Source organism: Perognathus longimembris, chromosome 7 (genome assembly GCF_023159225.1).
Source record: "Perognathus longimembris pacificus isolate PPM17 chromosome 7, ASM2315922v1, whole genome shotgun sequence".
NCBI classification, from domain to species: domain Eukaryota; kingdom Metazoa; phylum Chordata; class Mammalia; order Rodentia; family Heteromyidae; genus Perognathus; species Perognathus longimembris.
The window spans coordinates 55,468,573-55,488,709 of record NC_063167.1 but is presented as its reverse complement, the minus strand read 5'-3'; the positions used below and the strand labels follow the sequence as shown (position 1 = coordinate 55,488,709).

Below are 20,137 nucleotides of genomic sequence, written 5' to 3'. Positions count from 1 at the left end.
GCACCCAGGCCCAGAGTTCAAGCCCCTCGACCAACCAAAAAGATTAAAAAAAAAAAAAAGATATCCATCTTACTTACCAGTATCATTAGCCAGGGAGTTAGGATCAGATCCTCCAAGAGTGGCTTCAAACTCCTCCTGTAGTCGATAAGCTCTTTGCAGCAGAGCTTCCAGCTTATGGATGAACTCAGTGCTAATGATATCCTCCAAGACAGAACAAGTACACAAGGTAAATATTAGATTGGAGTATTAAATCTGAAACATAGAAGATTTTACTTTCCAATAAGACAGGAGGGGAAAAAAAGAGAAGGGAAACTATTAATAGGTAGGAAAAGAATTCTGCAGAAGCTGTTGTCAGCCTGCGTTCTAGCTATATGTCTTAAGCAAAATTATCTTCCATTTATCTGTAAAATTAAGAAGCTAGAGTAGAACAGGGGTTCCCAAAATCAGGATACTAGACCAGCAGTATTCTTATCATCTGGGAACTTATACAAAATGCAGTTCTCATGATCCACTCCAATCCTCTTGAATTAGAATCCGTGGGCATCGAGTCCTCAAATCTAAGTGCTAGATGACTCTGATGCCTGCTCAAGTTTGAGAGCTATTAGTCTGTATGAACAACTAAGAACCAGCCCAGTTCTCCCTCTCTGCAACTTTTATGAACACAACATTAAATCCAAAGTCAAAAGAGATTTCTTCAAATCTTTTGGCAGTCATATCTGCTCATCAGGGAACTTGATGGATGGTAACTAAATGAAAAGAACAAGCCCAATAAGAAATGGTCCCGAGGGACTATAATATGGGATGAGGGAGACCAGTTCTACTAAATGGCACAGAAAGCACAGCAATTAAAAAAGTGTTGAGGGGCTGGGGATATGGCCTAGTGGCAAGAGTGCCTGCCTCGTATACATGAGGCCCTGGGTTCAATTCCACATATACAGAAAACGGCCAGAAGTGGCGCTGTGGCTCAAGTGGCAGAATGCTAGCCTTGAGCAAAAAGGAAACCAGGGACAGTGCTCAGGCCCTGAGTCCAAGGCCCAGGACTGGCCAAAAAAAAAAAAAAAAGTTAAAAAAAAAAAGTGTTGAATCCTCCTGGTATGAAGATGACTCTGCAATAAGCTACACTTACATCTACACTCTCTTCGGCAATGGCATCTCCTGCGCCCAGTTTAATGGAACAGGCTTCATCTTCAGCCTGCCTATTGCGAAAGGTCAGAGCTTGTTCCCATCGACGCAAAGCCTCTTCAAACAATTCCATACCTACAGATTAAAACCAGAGTTATTGAAAGTTGGTGAAACCAAAGCAAAAATACTATTATTTGGATCTGAAATTTTCCCTATAGTCATCACCAGTGTCACAGTCTAACTGAAATTTCCACACCACAGAATAATTTTACATATGTATTGTTTCATAGAATTTTAATTCTCTAATATATCCTGGTCCTACAGTTCTAGTCAACCAAAACTTAGACAGAAATGGCTAATTAATTTTTTAAATAATGTAACTCAAATGTATATGATATTCAGAATTTATCTAGAGCATTATCATTAATTCATCAAAAGTTCAACACTTCTAATAGTTTTTAATAGTTTTATGTTTCAACATATCTCCCCCTAAATTAAAAAGAAAACATATAGATAAATAGGAAAAAAGAACTAGTTTCTAAGATATTATAGTTTTTAAGTTTTCAGAAAAAGGTGATAATCTGAGAGAAAAGTTAGTAACATAGCAAATTCAAAATGAACTCTTTACCATCCCCATCCCCAAATGCTGTTCTTAATGACTATTATTCCAATTTGTTGACATGGATGGAAAAATTAGTGTGTCAAAGTTAAAAAACTGCAAGATAGTAAGTAAATCTATAGTTAATACAGTCCAAACAGGAATTTCATATTGCCACTGCGAGAAAGCTTTCATGGAGAAAAAGACAAAATAATTATACATGTCAAACAATACTAAAAAATATTAAAGTATCAACTATTCCACCCCCAAAAAAGAAAAAGAAGTCAGGTGGCAGTGGCTCACATCTATAATCCTAAGTACTTCAGAAGTTGAGATCTGAGGACTGTGCTTTGAAGCCAGCATGAGCAGGAAAATCTGTGAGACTCTTATCTCCAAGTAACTGCCAAAAAGCCAGAAGTAGAGTAGTAGCTCAAGTAGTAAAGTTCTAGCCTTGAGCAAAAAAAGCTCAGGGACAGCACCAAGGTACCAAGTTCAAGCCATATAACTGACAAAAAAAAAAAAAAAAGAAAGAGGTACAGAAAGAGAGAGAGTTGATATGCACAGAGGAAATTGTTGATATGCACAAAAGAAAACGTGGCTACAAGCACATGCAAAGAACATATTCTCCTGAAGACCTTGCAAAGAAATAGGACTACATTGACATTGGGATTTTAGCTCAAGTATAACGATTTTGGATTTCTGGCCTCTATAACTGAGTGAATAAATTTCTGTTGTGTTAAGCCTCTATCTTTGTGGTAGTTTGTTATAGCACCTTCAGGAAACTAATAAACTGGTTATGTTCTACAGACTAGGACCAACAGATAAAAGATGCATTTAAAGTTACAGTTGCTTGTCTTAGAACAATTTAGTTTTAGTTTTGTTTTGCTTTTTTCCTCTGAGTACTACAGCTGAAATCCAGGGCCTTGCACATGCTACATAAGCACTCTACTACTGAGACATATCCTCAACCGCAATTCATTGTTTATTTTTGGCCATATAAGATTTAAACACAAGGCCTCTCTCTTGATTGCTAAACAGATGTTTTACCACTTCAGCTATGTCCCTAGTCCTGCAATTAATTGGTTTTTGTTTGTTTTTCATTTCAGATTAAATATGAGCACAGTATCTTGAAACTTTGTAATGTTATTCCTACCCATTAAGTACAGGTTCTCAGGAGTGGTCACAGGAATATTTATAAGTTTCATATCATCTTCATCTGCTTTGTCCCAGGAATTAGAATTGCCACAAGCACAGCTATGACAAGAATTGACACTCTGGACCTAAGATTAAGATTGACAAAAGTTATTTCAAAATCTTCCTTGAGTAGTATCTTGTGATATTTTATATCCATATTATTTCTATTTATATAAATTACAATGCTTCTCCCACCTGAAGAAAATTGATTAACCCAATCAAACTTAGGACCCACATGACCCTAAACATTTTGAACCCGTTTGCTGACAAATACACAGGTTGAAAAATATTCTGAACATAAAACAGTTGTTTCCATTAAAAAAATCAAGCATTTGTATGTTTACTAATTTAAGTACTTATTTATAAATCTTATCTACACCTATTATAAGAAAGTTAACTTATTTTCCTTCAGAATTCTTGACTTTGCTGACTCTGCTAAATGATGCCTAGAAGTGTGTTACTGGAGTTTAGCATCTTCCCACAATAAAAGTTCTTCCTCTTTCCCAACTTCACTAATAGTACTTTGTGTCTATAATTTCTCAAACTAAAAACCATGAAGTTATCTTCAACATATTTCTTTCCATGTCTCTTAAATCCTTTTACCTAGTATTGTGTGACTCTTGTCCCCTTCCTCCTGCTCCATTGCTATGACACTAGTTTAAAGACTTAGTACTTACTGAAGCAAACTGAGGTAGAATCCAGGTCACAGCCCCAGCAGAGGAAATGACTAGATTGCTTGAGCAAGTCCAGTAAGGTCATTCTTGTTACACTACTGTCATAAATTGCCGATTTTATTTAAATGCCACAACTTCAATCATCAGTGGAGAAACTTCCAAGCAGGATCTACTTGGACACTTAAGAAAGTCTAGGGGGCTGGGGATATAGCCTAGTGGCAAGAGTGCCTGCCTCGGATACACGAGGCCCTAGGTTCGATTCCCCAGCACCACATATACAGAAAACGGCCAGAAGCGGCGCTGTGGCTCAAGTGGCAGAGTGCTAGCCTTGAGCTGGAAGAAGCCAGGGACAGTGCTCAGGCCCTGAGTCCAAGGCCCACGACTGGCCAAAAAAAAAAAAAAGAAAGTCTAGATTACAGAATAGGTGTATTCTTCATCATCCTGCTCAGTCCTAGAACTGAAAGTCTATAGGCTGTTCTAGATTTTCCTATCCTAGAAGAGGTTTTAAAATTTCCTTAGCATACTTTTGCTGAGCAAAAGTATAGGGCCAGCTGGGAAACATAATGAAACCTTGTCTCATATTAAAAAGATAAACAAATATAGCCAGATGGTGGTGGCTCATACCTCTAATCCAGCTACTCAGGAGGATGAGATCTAAGGATCTAGGTTCAAGGCCAGCCTTGGCAGAAAAGTCCATGAGATTCTTATCTCCAATTAGTGACAGAAAAAGCACAGGAAGTAACACTATGGCTCAAGTGGTAGAGTGCTAGCCTTGTGCAAAAGGAGCTTAAGAACAGCACCCAGGCCTACAGTTCAAATACCAGGACCAGCACAAAACAAACAAAAAACAGATAAACACAAAATAAACTGACATGGTGCACACATGAAATCTCATACTTTGGGAGATTAAGATAGGAAGATACTGAATTCAAGACCAGCCTGTGGTCTATAGCAAAGCTATATATATATATATAAAGTTTAAGCTAGGCACCAGAGGCTCCTACCTGTAATCCTAGCTACTCAGGAGGCTGAGATCTGAGGATCACAGTTCCAAATCAGCCCTGGCAGGAAAGTCTGTGAGACTCTTATCTCCAATGAACCACCAAAAAGCCAGAAGTGGGGGCTGGGGATATAGCCTAGTGGCAAGAGTGCCTGCCTTGGATACACGAGGCCCTAGGTTCGATTCCCCAGCACCACATATGCAGAAAACGGCCAGAAGCGGCGCTGTGGCTCAAGTGGCAGAGTGCTAGCCTTGAGCGGAAAGAAGCCAGGGACAGTGCTCAGGCCCTGAGTCCAAGGCCCAGGACTGGCCAAAAAAAAAAAAAAAAAAAAAAAAGCCAGAAGTGGAATGTGGCTCAAGTGGTAGAGCACTAACCTTACGCAAAGTAGCCCAGGGACAGTATCTAGGCCCTGGGTTCAAGCGCCAGAACTTAAAATAAATTTTTTTTTCTAAAGACAAGAAAAAGAAACTCAAAATTGTTATTTCCAAGAAGGGGAACTGAGTAAGTAGTTTAGGAATGCATTTTTCACTGCATATTTTCTTACCTGTTCTGTTCTGGCCTCTACATTTTTATTAAAAGCAAACTATATCAGATTTAAACACCTATAAATTTCATTCCTCGTTTGTCAATACAATATTAAGCCCTAAAGAAGAAAATAAATCTACTTATTAGTTAGCACTATGTAAATGCTTCAACAGAGAAGGGGAGGAAGCCCATACTTGGCTTCATCAAGCCCAGTACTTTGACCTAAACAGGCTCATCAAGAGATTTTTGTGACCCAGCACTCAGTCTAGCTATAGACTCCACATGCTGAACAGCAAGTTATTTTGAAGCATGTTATTTTATAACTATCTCACAGGATCCTATCTATGGACTATCAATGAAACCTGGGATCAAACCACCTGAATATTTACCTAAAGGATATGTTTTTACTTGCCTAAATAAAACAGACTCAAATAGATGATTTCTTAAGTTTCTTTCCATTCTAAGAGCTGTAACAGGTAATAAGAGATATATAAACAAAAATAGGAAAAACAATACTACATATTTCATACTCACAGAGGCCAAACTTTGTGCAGAACCTGAGTATTTACTGAAAAGTCCTCCGTTGGCATAGTTGCAAGACTGAGATGCTTTGTCTTTGGTGGAACTTAAAGATAATGTCAAATTCTGTCTACTACTGGAACAACTTGAACCTATTTTAAAAACAAATATAAAAGAATCAATAGGGCTGGAAATGTGGCTTAGTGGTAGAGTGCTTACCTAGCATGTATGAAGCCCTGGGTTCAATTCCTCAGTACCACTTAAACAGAAAGAGCTGGAAATAGAGCTGTGGATCAAGTGGTAGAGTACTAGCCTTGAGCACAGAGAGGCTCAAAGACAGTGCCCAGGCCTTGAGTTCAAGCCCCAGAACTGGCCAAAAAAAAAAAAAAAAGAAGCATTAATAATTCTAATGATAAATTTCAGATTAAATTTTTATCTATTAGTTCAGAAAGCTCTGCTTTCTCAAACATACTGTACTTAATTGTGTAAATTGAAGTTATTAAATGAACACACTATTGAAATCTAGGGGTAAGGGTATGGCTCAAGAGAAGATTTTTTTTCTAAGAAAACTTGGCAGAGCTTTATTAAGTAAGCAAGCAAACAAGCAGACAAACAGAAAGGCAGGGCACACTCTAACAGAGTGTGGCTGCTCTTGGAGAGAGACAGAAAAAGATAACAAAGATCTTTTGACTGGCAAGGTGAGGTCCTGGGTTTAATCCCCAATATTGCAAAAAGAAAAAAAATACAAAACCATAAAAGACACTGTTATGCCCAAGTCGCAAGAAGACCACCAAGAAGATCACCGAGAGCCAGACGTTCTGAAATGCAAAAGCAAGGCTTTATTCAGGTAAACTGCAGGTCGGGCCTCGTCCTACCCACCGACACAGCGGAAGTTAGGAGGAAGGCCCCAAGCTGAGATTTCACAGAGCTTATATAGGCAAAAAAACAAAGATACAGCAATCAGGTGTTCAAGCAAGATTAGGATACGAGTACAAATCTGATTGGCTCAGGGCTCGAGGTATTCGGGGCGGTTAGATTTAAGCAGGGAGTTTCCTGACTGGCTGGGCCCTAATAAGCTTGTCCTGCTAGCCAGGATAATTGGTGGCCTGGGTTACTCAGTTTAAACAGACAACAAAACGGGGGCTGCCTGAAAATGGGGTTTCCTTTAACTCTTCAACACTAAGTAACAAAAAGCTAAAAAAAATCTAGCATGTTCAGAAATGTTTTTAGTGCTATGATTTTACAATATGTACCATATTTCTAACAAAAATTACAAATTCTTCAATGAAGGCCAGCAATTCTTCTACAACTTTAGATTCTATGGAAATAGACACAACATTTGTAAAGGAACAGGGAAGCCCAGGCGCTGGTGGCTCATGCTTGTAATCTTAGCTAATCAGCTGAGATTGAGGATTGAAGTTTGAAGTCAATCCAGAGAGAAAAGCCTGTGAAACTCTTATGCCCAATTAACCACCAAACAGGCAGAAGTAGAGGTGTGGCTCAAGAAGTAGAGTGCCAGAGTTGAGCAGAAAAAGCTAAGGGAGAGCTTGAGGAACCAATTTCAAGTCCTACAAGTGGCACAAGACAGAGAGAGAGAGAGAGAGAAAGGGAGGGAGAGAGAGAGAGAGAGAGAGAGAGAGAGAGAGAGAGAGAGAGAGAGAGAGGAGGAGGATAGAAAAGGAGAGGAGAGGAAGGGGAGGAACAAAGAGAGGGAAGGAAGGCAGGCAGGCAGACAATATTCTAAACTAATTAGGATACATTGTACAAATTTAACATTAATTACATATTTAAAATGATAGCACAGGATAACTGGTTTTGGGATCCCTTTGCTCATTCTTCAGCAGAGCCTTTATTTCCTCTTTGTCATAGCATGCAAGAGAGTCTGAGTTCAAACCCCTGTACCATTAAAAAATGGTTATAAAATATACGGTCATGGGGCTGGGAATGTGGCCTAGTGGCAAGAGTGCTCGCCTCGGATACATGAAGCCCTGGGTTCGATTCTTTAGCACCACATATATAGAAAATGGCCAGAAGGGGCGCTGTGGCTCAAGTGGCAGAGCGCTAGCCTTGAGCAAAAAGAAGCCAGAGACAGTGCTCAGACCCTGAGTCCAAGCCACAGGACTGGCAATAAATAAATAAATAAATAAATAAATAAAAAATATACGGTCATGGTCATGAAATACTAAACAGCCAAAATAAAAATGAAACCATGTCACTAAAGTGTAGGAAAATGGACAGAACTAAGATCATTATGTTAAATGAGATAATCCAAGTTCGAAAAACAAATGTCACTTATTTGCATAAGCTAGACATAAAGAATATAAATAATATATCTATTCATGAACATGTACATGGACATACATATATACATACATATATACATAAATAGATACACAGGATATAATTCTAACTATAGGATGGTTTAAGGGGAGGAGAGAGGAAAAAAGAATGAACAGAGGGTGAATGATTTCAAAATTCCTTGCAACTATATATGTAAATGATGTAAGGAATCTCAATTAAAACTGTGGATCAATAGGGGATTGGGTTATTATGATTAAGGTATAATATATGCCCACCTGAAATGCCATGGCAAAACTCTTTGGTACAATTAATATACACTAAAAGGACATAAATGTCAGAAACATAAAATAGGTTCTGTTGATGGTGGGGGTGGTTATCAGCAGGAGGATATTGAGTAAACCAGGAGGGTGAATGGGAATGACTATGATCAAAGTGCTTTATTTGCATATATGAAAACAATGATATCTACTAATTTGTTTTAAAGGGGCAAGAGGTTAAGGGAGAATAGGGATGGTAAGTTTGATATATATATAGAGAGAGAGAGATTCTAAAAAATGTGTGGTGATATGTTGTTTATGTATATGATTTATTTATATACAAAAATTTTATTCCAATATTATAACTAAGCCAAGTGTAGTGCACACCTGTAGTTCCTGCACTTGGAAAGTTGAGGTAAAAAGACTGCAAATTTTAGGACAGCCTGGGGCTACACAGCAAAAGCTCCATCTCAATAAAGACAGCTAAAAGCATATATAAAAGGATATACACCATGATTTTATCAGTAATTACTCTTGGACAGCAGGACTTCAAGGGATTTTAAGTTTTTATGCTCTTTATCCATGTTTTCTTCTCTCTCTCTCTCTCTCTCTCTCTCTCGTATCGCTGTGTATATTGGGTGTGACCTTGGTTCAAGACTATCCTGCCTCAACCTCTTCAGGACTAGGATCACAGAAATAAGCATTAGATTCAGCTTTACATTTTTCTTTATTGCTTGTAAATAGTAAGAAAATTGAAGGGCTAGGCATGGTGGCTCATATCTGCAATCCTAGCAACTTGAGACAGAAACTGGGAGGATCGTGGTTTGAGGCCAACCCAGGCAAAAGGCTCATGAGACTCCTCCATCTCAAGCAACAAGCTGGGCTTGCTGGCCTTGTGATCTGAGATACATGGGGGACAGAAGTGAAGTACCAGGATCACAGTCCAAGGTTGGCCTCAGGCAAAAATAAAGAGATCTATGTAAAAAAATAACTAAAGAGGAGAGAACATGTCTAGACCTGTGTTTAAGATCCTGGTACACCAAGAGAGAGAGGAGAGGGGGAAGCGAGAGAGAGGGAACTTAGAAAATAAGACCCAAACCACTGAAATCCAGCTATGATTTACACATGAAATTTATACATGTGATTCAGCTATTTCCACATACCTTTGTCTGATGCCGCTCTTTTAGTGCATTCAAGTAAGAGATGCTCTGGTTCCCATGGCAATATTTTTCCTTTCTTCTTTCCACGTCTTCTTTTAAAGTGATGAGCCAGAAAAATTACAGATAAAGCACTTACTGCTGTTACCACAAACAACTTCTTAGCTACTGGTGAAAACTTGATCTGGAAAGGATGGAAATGGTTTAAAAAAAAGTCTTATTTGTTCACTAAAAATAAAGACGTGAGTACTAAGCTTATTATTAACCTGTTTCTAAACATTATGGAAAGATTGTAATTTTACTTGCTCACTGATAGCTAGCCCATTTGATTTTTAAGATTTTTTTGTGTGTGGCTTGAACTCAGGGCCTAGGTCTGTTCCTGACCTTTTTGCTTAAGACTGAGTGTTCTATCACTTGAGCTACAACTCCACTTCCAGCTTTTTTTTTTGTAGTTTAGTGGAGGTAAGACTTTTTCCTGCCAGGGCTGGATTTGACCTGCAATCTCCGTGCATGAGCACTGTCCCTAAGCTCTTTTGCTCGAGGCTAGTACTCTACCCCTTTGAGCTACAGCACAACTTCTGGTTTTCAGGGGGTTAATTGGAGATTAGAGTCTCACAGACTTTCCTGCCTGGGCTGGCTTTGAACCTTGATCCTCAGATCTCAACCTCCTGAATAGCTAGGATTATAGACATGAGCCACTAGCACCCGGTGCCCAGGTGATTTTTTAAGACATTTTAAGGTAACAATTTATTACACACTGTTCTGAAGCTCTCAAGTAAACAATGAATATTCAGTAGGAACACAAAATAATTCAACCTTATGAACAACTTTTTGGCAACTAACTATTCTATCTGCACCATTCCAAGATTTTTTTTGACAGAAATAATTCAATCAAGACATTTAAATTGAGCCAATTTTTAAACTATCTAGAAATTTAAACAAACCTAATTGACTCAATTTCTAAATTCCAAATAAAGAAGCAACTGTATTCATAAATTATCTAACAAATATTTCCCCAAATCACTCAAGTGGGCACAGCTGAAGTAAGTGATTTAGGCTGAAGGATTTTAAGTTTGTGGTAGGTTATATGTGAGACCTTATCTCAAAGAAAAGAATACACCCGGAACTGGAGATAGGCCTTAAGTGGTAGAGTGCCAACCATTGGCAAGAGAAAAACATCTTGAAAAGTCCCAGACTGAGCTATGCATTGAAATCTTACTGTGATCCCTGTTAGTTACTAACTGTTAAGTGCCTTTTACTGCTCAGGAAACGAGGCATATACAGAAGTGATGGATACTGTTTTACTCTGTGTGAGAACCAGAGGTAGAGACAGATACACTGATAAACAGTCACAGCATCTTGCAATATATGTCATACACAAGACTAAGTACTAACATAAGAGTTAGGAAGGAATGAGTTTTCTTTTGCTCTGGGACAGATTCTTCTCTTCACCCAAAATGGAAAAACAATAAAATAAAATTAAGAGATTACAATATAGAGAGATGGAGTGTTACTGCCAACCTTTCAGCAAGACAACTTTTCTTAAATCCAGAAAGTGAACAAAGGTAGAGCAAAATTAAAATCTGCTCTATACAGGTATCTGCAGACACTGCACCCAAGAGCTGGAGAATATACATTCTCAGCAGTACCTGGAACAAAACAAGTGTTAACATTTTTTTCTTTTTTTCTTTTTGCCAGTCCTGGGCTTGGACTCAGGGCCTGAGCACTGTCCCTCGCTTCCTTTTTGCTCAAGGCTAGCACTCTGCCACTTGAGCCACAGCACCACTTCTGGCCATTTTCTATATATGTGGTACTGAGGAATCGAACCCAGGGCTTCATGTATACGAGGCAAGCACTCTTGCCACTAGGCTACATTCCCAGCCCTCAACATTTTTTTCTTAAATGAAGACTGCTGAGCACCCATGGTGAATGCCTATAATTCTAGCTACTCAGGAGGTTGCAATCTGAGGAGAGAGAGGTTCAAAGCCAGCCCAGGCATAATACTCTTTTTTGGCCAGTCCTGGGCCTTGGACTCAGGGCCCGAGCACTGTCCCTGGCCTCTTCTTGCTCAAGGCTAGCACTCTGCCACTTGAGCCACAGCGCCCCCTCTGGCCGTTTTCCATATATGTGGTACTGGGGAATCGAACTGAGAGCTTCATGTGTAGGAGGCAAGCACTCTTGACACTAGGCCATACTTCCAGCCCCATGATACTCTTTTCTCCAGTTAACCACCAAAAAAAGTCCAAAGTGATGCAATGGTTCAAGTGGGGGAGTACTAGCCTTGAGCAAACCCCCCCAAAAAAAGAGTGAGAGGTACTGAATTTAAGCCCTAGTATAGACACACATGCACACACATACACACACACACACAGGTACCCAGCTGACTATGGTGGCACACAGCTAAAATTCCAACTAAGGTAGGAGGTTTCAAACCAGTATAGGTTACATGGTGAGTTCCAGGCCAGCCTGGGCTACATAAAGACAACCTGTCTTGAAGAGACAGGTGGAAGAGAAAGACAACTGATTTAAATAGACATTTTCTCAAATGGCCAATAATATGTGAAAAAATGCTTGGCATCCTTAATCATCAAGAAAGTGAAAATCAAAACCACAACCAGTGGTCAAGGGTACAGCTCAGTGGTAGAACATTTATCAGGCACATGTGAGGTCCTGGATTCAATTCCCACCACCATAGAAAACGGCCAGAAGTGGCACTGTGGCTCAAGTGGCAGAGTGCTAGCCTTGAGCAAAAAGAAGCCAGGGACAGTGCTCAGGCCCTGAGTTCAAGATCCAGGACTGGCAAAAAAAATATATATGTAATATATATATATATATATATATATATAATAACAAGGCTGGACAACTGTTGATCACATTTGTAATCCTGGCCACTCAGAAGGCTGAGATTTGAGGATTAAAATTCAAAGCCAGCCTTGGCAGAAAAATCCATGAGAATGATCAAGTGGAGAGCTAGAGGACTAGCCAGCCAGGAGCAAAAGAAAGCTAAGGGACAGCACCCATACCAGCACAAAAATGAAGGAGGAGGAGAGGAAAAGGAGGATGAAGAAAAAGAAGCAGAAGAAATAACTACTTTTCACCAAGATGGCGCCAAAAGTGAAGAAGGGAGCTCCGGCCCCTCCTAAAGCTGAAGCCAAGGAAAAGGCTTTGAAGGCCAAGAAGACAGTGCTGAAAGGTATCCACAGCCACAAAAAGAAGAAGATACGTGGGCTGGGAATATGGCCTAGCGGTAAAGTACTCGTCTTGTATAGATGAAGCCCTGGGTTCAATTCCTCAGCACCACATATATATATATCAGGAAATGGCGCTGTGGCTCAAGTGGCAGAGTGCTGCCTTGAGCCAAAAGAAGCCAGGGACAGTGCTCAGGCCCTGAGTTCAAGCCCCAAGACTGGCAACAAAAACAAAACCAAACAAAGAAGATAGGCATTTCACCCACATTCCGGTGGCCCAAGACTCCGTGGCTCTGGAAACAGCCCAAATACTCTTAGAAGAGTGCCCCAAGGAGAAACAAGCTTGATCACTATGCTATCATCAAGTTCCCCCCATCACTAAGTCAGCCATGAAGAAGATAGAAGACAACAACACACTTGTGTTCATTGTGGATGTCAAGGCCAACAAGCATCAGATCAAATAGGCTGTGAAGAAGCTCTATGACATTGATGTAGCTAAGGTCAATACCCTGATCAGACCTGATGGAGAGAAGAAAGCATATGTTCGACTGGCTCCTGATTATGATGCCTTAGATGTTGCCAACAAAATTGGAATCATCTAAACTGAGTCCAGCTGGCTAATTATAAATATACATTTTTTCCACCAAAGAAAGAGAGAAATAACTACTATAAACATTCTTTTTTGGTTCCTTTTCTTTCATTTATTATTTTTTCAGTTTTTGAATTCAGGTTTTGAATTCAGGGCCTCATGCTTCATAGGTAGGTACTCTACCACTTTATGCCCCTGGTCAATTTTTATAAAATTTAGTTCTTTTTTTAAAAACTGAAATGAACAATACACTTACAAGTTTTCCTTTGCAAATGCAAAATCACTATTGTTTAGTGCCTTACAGGTATTTTGAAAAACAATCTACTAATATGCACATACATCATTAAAAAATCTGATGCATGCTAAAACCCACTTTGCACATTTATTGGCATTAGACAGCAAAGGCAGATGTAGATGGGACAGAAGCAACAGTACTGTAGATGCAATATAGCTGGGTGGCGAGGGCCTATATTTGATCTCAAAAGAGAAAGTAAAAGCCTCTAAACAATATAACAACAGATCTCATAATGTTAACAGAAACAATGAATACTGATAATCCATTGTAATCAGTGTATGTGGGAAAGAGTGGTGCCAGAGCACCAGCTTTGAGAGAAAAAAATTAAACAAGATCCATCCAGCAAACCCCTTGCCTCAACATGATACTCACAATACACTGTGTTGGAAATGAACTTTACAATTCTGGAGGGGTCAGGGGGGAGAGGAAGTGGGAGAAAAATGAGGTAACAAGTTTGACAAGAAATGTACTCACTACCTTACATATGGTAGGGGTAACCCCTCTGTACATCACTTTAACAATAAAATTAAATTTTAAAAAATAAAAAAGAAATTAATCTTTTACTTGACACAATATATAAAAATTAACACAAAATAGATTTAAAATGAAAAACCAAAAACCTTAACAAGCTTCACAAGCGTGGATTTGGTAATAAAGGCACAAGCAACAAAGTAAGAAAACAGACAAATTGGACTTGCAAAATTTTTTGGTTTTGTCCACCAAATGATATTTCATCAACAGAGTAAAAAAAAAAACCTACAGAGTGGGAGAAAATATTTGGAAATTATATGTCAGAGAAGCAATTAATATTCAAAATATGCAGAGAACTCCTAAAAGTCAACAAGAACAACCCAGCTCAAAAACAGGCAGAGGACTAAAAGAGACATTTCTCCAATGATTAAAAGTCAGCCAGCAGGGGCGGGGGATTTGGCCTAGTGGCTAGAGTGCTTGCCTCGTATACATGAGGCCCTAGGTTCGATTCCCCAGCACCACATATACAGAAAATGGCCAGAAGTGGCGCTGTGGCTCAAGTGGCAGAGTGCTAGCCTTGAGCAAGAAGAAGCCAGGGACAGTGCTCAGGCCCTGAGTCCAAGCCCCAGGACTGGCCAAAAAAAAAAAAAAAAAAAGCCAGCCAGCAAGCACATTAAAAGATGCTCACTATCACGAATCATCAGGAAAATAAAATCAAAACCATCTCATACCCCTTTGGAGAGCTACTATCAATAAAACAGATAATACAGGCATTGGTAAGGATATGGAAAAACCACTGCTGGTGAGAATGCAAAGCAGAACAGAAACAGCATGGCACTTCCTCAAGAAGTTAAATCTAGAAATCCCCTAGGTAGCAATTCCAGTTGTGGTTGTAGATCCAAAAGATCTGAACACAGGGTATTGAGGAAATAGCTAACTACCACTTCACAGCAGCATTGTTCACAAAAGCTAAAACACAAAGGCCATCCATATGTCCATCTACAATGAATAAAGACATACAATGAAATAGTAACTACAACTTAAAAAGGAAAGCAATTCTGAGATGTGCTCCTTGAATGACTCTTGAGGACACTGTACTAAGTACAAAAAAAAAAAATCCAAAATATAAAGTCTGCATGATTACACTTTTGAGGTACCTAGTCAAATTCACACAGAAAGTAGTACGGGGGTTCCTGAGAGCCAAAGAAGACAAACATGAGGCTTGCTGACAACAGATGATTGTAGAGATTATAGAGTTATACAAGATGAACAAAGTTCTGGAGGTTGGCTGCCCAACAATATGAATGTACATAATGCAACAAAACCACACACTTAAAAAATGGTCAAAATGGGTCAGGCACTGACAACTTACACCTGTAATCTTGCTATTCAGAAAGCTGAGATCTGGACATCAAGGTACAAAGCTAGTGCTGCACAAATATTAATGATACTCATTTTCAATTAATCAGCAAAAAGCCAGAAGTAAAAGGTATGGCTCAAGTGGTAGAGTACCATCTCTTTTTTTTCTGGTCATGGGCCTGGGCACTATACCTGAGTTCTTCAGTTCAAGGCCACACTCTACCAATTGAGCCACAGTTCCACTTCCAATTTTCTGGTGGCTAATTGGAGATAAGAGTTTCACTGACTTGATCCTCAGCTCTCAGCCTCCTGAGTAGCTAGGATTACAGGGATGAGCCGCCAGCACCCAACTAGAGCACCTGCTTTGAGAAAAAAAATTAAGCAAGAATATGAGCTCTGAGTTCAAGTACCAGCACTGGCACAAAAAAACCCAAAGAATTATGAATATAGCAGAAATACAGCAAAAAATAAAATAATAAAAACTGAATAGGTCTTAAACAATAATAAACATTTTTGACTGTACCATATAAAAGCATTGGGGGATAGGAATGTATAACTCAATGGTAGAGCATCTGCTCAGCATAACCTGGATTCAAATGCTAGCACCATAAAACAAAACAAAACAATAAAAACCCTCAAGCAAAACTGAAATCCTGTAAACAGAACATGTTCTAAGTAACAGAATTATACAACTTGAAGTTAGCTTTGTTTGTTTACCTGGAAGAGTGAAGAGTACCAAGACAGAGGGAGTTCAAACACTCTCAGTGCTGCTGTCCTCAAGGGAGATTGTGATTCCCTTACTGTGTCTTCTGACATGACTCTTTGAATCACTAAATTAAACACAGAAACTTATTAGCCACTCAGATTTCTTTTGACTTTACCAATGAAAGATACAAAGTAACATGAAAATGTGACCAGATTTTTTGCAATTATTCTGCCATTATACAAGCTGAAACTGGATTTATGATTTGACAGAGAAAAAAGAAAAGGAACTAGATTCACATTTAACCTTAGCAAAAGAAAACCTAGAAGTGATTAAAATGGGCTGGGTTTAAAATTCAAACTCAAGCAGTACACATTCCCTATATTCTCTCTTCTCTAGTCCACTTATTGGTGTTTAGTAAATTTCATATAACAGCAGAGGGGGGCCAGGGATTTGCTGTAGGGATCTAGAAGAGATTCTTGGGGATAAAAAGGAGTCCCAGATTTTATTGGCTGGATTTTGTTGCATTTATTCTCATACTGTTTCATTTTAAAGATAGTCACAAGAAATGACATATATGTGCTATGTAATTGTGATACTGTTTTTTTTGTTTTGTTTTGTTTTGTTTGTTTTTTTGGCCAGTCCTGGGCCTTGGATTCAGGGCCTGAGCACTGTCCCTGGCTTCCTTTTGCTCAAGGCTAGCACTCCGCCACTTGAGCCACAGCGCCGCTTCTGGCCGTTTTCTGTATATGTGGTGCTGGGGAACCGAACCTAGGGCCTCGTGTATCCGAGGCAGGCACTCTTGCCACTAGGCTATATCCCCAGCCCGTGATACTGTTTTGTTTGTTTTTTTTTGGCCAGTCCTGGGCCTTGGACTCAGGGCCTGAGCACTGTCCCTGGCTTCTTCCCGCTCAAGGCTAGCACTCTGCCACTTGAGCCACAGCGCCGCTTCTGGCCGTTTTCTGTATATGTGGTGCTGGGGAATCGAACCTAGGGCCTCGTGTATCCGAGGCAGGCACTCTTGCCACTAGGCTATATCCCCAGCCCCGTGATACTGTTTTAATGCATATTATTTCTCTTGAAATCAAAGGAGGAAAGGAAAGTCAGATCTTTAAGCTCCTTTTTTCCTCTTGTTGTGCCAGTCCTGGGGCTTGAACTCTGGGCCTGGTGCTACCTATAAGCTTTTTGCTCAAGGCTAGTACTCTACTACTTGAGCTATAGCTCCATTTCTGGCTTTTTTGATGGTTAGTTGGAGATAAGGAGTCTCAGTGACTTTCCTGCCTAGGCAGACTTTGAACAGGGATCCTCAGCTCTGAGTTTCCTGAGTGGCTAGGATTACAGGGATCCAGCAGCTGTTTACTTTTTAAGAGATTTGGGGGAGGGGTCTCCCTTTGATGCTCAGGCTGGTCTACAATACCTAGGCTCAAATATTCAACCTCTGATGGACCTACGACCACAGGCACCTGCCATAGCACCTAGCTAAAAAGAACAGATACTAAAAGAAGAGTCAGACGTTACTCAGAGAGGTCTTTAAAGTAGTAGATCCTTCATAAAATCATGGGTGTGGAGGGTTAGAGTGTGTATTTCTGCTTTACACAACTAGAAACTCAAGTTTCATTAGTATACTCAGCTGAATATACACTAAAGGTCACATGGAACGAATTTATAAATCAGCTTAGAAATTGATTGAGTCAAAGAAATATATAGTAACAAAAATACATGCTACCAAATATACCCTCTCTGAAATAAAATACCAAGGAAGCTGAATTAATAGGTCAAAAAGTTTATCATTAGCATAAAATCAAAGGGTCCTAAAACATACATTATTCAAGCTAGGTATCTGTGGCTCATACTTGTAATTCTAGCCACTCAGTAAGTTGAGATATGCGGATCCAGGTTCAAAGCATCCTGGACAGAGAAGTCCAAGAGACTATCTCCAATTAACCAGCAAGAAAGCTGGATAAGGGGCTGGGAATATGGCTTAGTGGCAAAGAGTGCTTGCCTCATATACATGAAGCCCTAGGCTCTATTCCTCAGCACCACATATATAGAAAAGGCCAGAAGTGGCGCTGTGGTTCAAGTGGTAGAGTGCTAGCCTTGAGCAAAAAGAAGCCAGGGGCACAGTGCTCAGGCCCTGAGTTTAAGCCCCAGGACTAGCCAAAAAAAAAAAGCTGGACAAGTATCTCTTGTGAAAAAAGACTATGCTTTTCTGGCAACCCGATTGTTTATACCAACTGTATTTCCTTTCTTTGTCTGGTGCTGTATGCTTTTAATGAAGAACAGAGATACTAACAATTGCACTGTAAGTTTCCTTGATATATTTTCCCTAGGTCCTTTCTTTCTGTAAACATCTCTATAACCTTTTTCTAGACTCCAGTAGACAATCCCGTTTGGTTTAATACTTGCCATTTTTGAGAAAAGTGTCAAAACCACTGATTAAATAGTGGTTTCCTTTCAAATAAGGGACCATAACCCCTTTTAGTGTGGGGAACACTTACCTTAACCTTACTGGCACACTGCAGCATCAGTTAGTTCTCCCTACCCTGCTCTCATCACAACTTTTAGACTCTATTTCATTAGTTTAAGTATGTTTTTCAACTAACAAACTAGACCCATTACTGAGAAATATTGAGGAAATGGTGAAGAAACCGGGAGTGAAAGTCTTCATGTGGAAAATAAGGAGGGGTGTAGGAAGCTTAGTAGGGAACTATTTGGTTGGTCTTTTTATTGTTGTTGGTTTCCTTATTCTTATTATGTTTGCCCATACTGTGGCTTGAACACAGGAAGCTAATTCCAAACTTATGCATGATTAACAGAGTGAATTTGCAAAACTAGATATTTTGCTTGATTACAGAAATACCATGAAAAATGACAACAATTACACCATCACCCAAAATACCATCACCCAAAATACTGTACTGTAGTACTCGATGCTTCCCATTCCAACAACTGGGGTTGCATATTAAGTAGCCTTAAAATTGTAATCTATTTTGACTTTAGCAAGCAAGACAGGAAACCCTGAACTACCAAGCCAAGCACACTTGTAACATAAATCCACACAAAGTAATCCTGGAAAGACATTTTAAATGTGGCAAAAATGCTTAGTTACAATATCATCATCATCATCATCATCACTATCATTATTATAGTAATTATGGTCTTGAGGGTCTACTCAAGAACAAGATCACCTGCAGTCCCACCAGCAAAGCATGTCCAGCGATTCTAATCAGAAAGGAGACCAGAGGCCACAACCCGCTGGGTGCTAAGGACGCCCTGAAAGCGCCTGCAAGGAGGCGTCACCTTCCACCCCCCAAATACCAGCCGAGGTGAGAACCCCGCTCTCCTCCCACGGCTCCCGCCCCCTCCCCAGGGGCGAGCCCACGGCCTCTGAGCTCCCCAACAGCCCTCCCCCGCTCCCCCGGCCGTGGGGGGAGGGGTAAACCCTAAAGCGGGAGCCCCGCCCCGCATCACCCCGCGCCGCACCCCAAAAGGTCCGCTACATTTCTCCCATACCAGGCGTCCCCCGGCCGGGCGCGGCCGCCCCACACCTGCTGCCCCGCCGCAGCCCCACGCTCGCCGCAGCTCCGCCGCTGCAGATGGAGTGCTTCCGGGGTCAGGAGTGGGAAGGTGAAGGAAAAGTGGATAGGACCTCCTTGCCTTCCTACGTGGGGGGCTGCGTGGGAAGCCGCTCCCGCCATTTTTGTTCAGGGTAGCGCTTCTGCCAGGCTAGGTGCATACTAAAACCGGGATTATATTCTTTGTACACACCGATCACTAATTAGGATCTTATTTTGATATCTTTTATCGGAGCTGGTACAGTTTTGCAAATCTGGTGAGAACGATGCAGTATTTACCCCAGAAAAAAATGCGCATAGAAACACTACTACGGTGTTAAAATTAATATAGGATTTTATTAAAATTAAATCATAGAATTATGTTTATACATATGTAGATCTACATATGTTTATATAAATATATGCAGGTGTGTCTAAGGGATATAATTTTAAACCCTAGAAACCAATCACAAATTCCAAGTTAAGGACTCAGGGGGAAAAAAAGAAAACTTAGGCACGATGCCGGTGCATCTGTATCCTAGCTACTCAGAAGGCTGAGGCCTCAGGATCACACCGTTAGGAGATACACACAGAAAAAAATCCAAGCTCTTGACTTCTATCTCCAATGAG

The 20,137-nt window shown here is 40.1% G+C and overlaps 1 protein-coding gene and 1 pseudogene across 1 annotated transcript in view; one reads left to right on the top strand and one right to left on the bottom strand.

Moving 5' to 3' along the window:
• The window catches only part of Miga1 (mitoguardin 1), a 60,754-nt gene extending 41,224 nt beyond the window's left edge, over positions 1-19,530 (bottom strand). Inside the window, exons 1-7 of the mRNA XM_048351625.1 lie at positions 19,467-19,530; positions 15,968-16,080; positions 9,355-9,532; positions 5,649-5,785; positions 2,874-3,000; positions 1,127-1,257; positions 78-201 (exon numbers count right to left, since the gene is read on the bottom strand). Coding sequence (XP_048207582.1) covers positions 78-201; positions 1,127-1,257; positions 2,874-3,000; positions 5,649-5,785; positions 9,355-9,532; positions 15,968-16,066 — 796 coding nt within the window. The 5' untranslated portion in view covers positions 16,067-16,080; positions 19,467-19,530. The remainder of the gene's footprint in view (positions 1-77; positions 202-1,126; positions 1,258-2,873; positions 3,001-5,648; positions 5,786-9,354; positions 9,533-15,967; positions 16,081-19,466) is intronic.
• On the top strand, positions 12,451-13,184 carry LOC125355325 (annotated as a pseudogene).
• Positions 19,531-20,137: the final 607 nt, after the last annotated feature.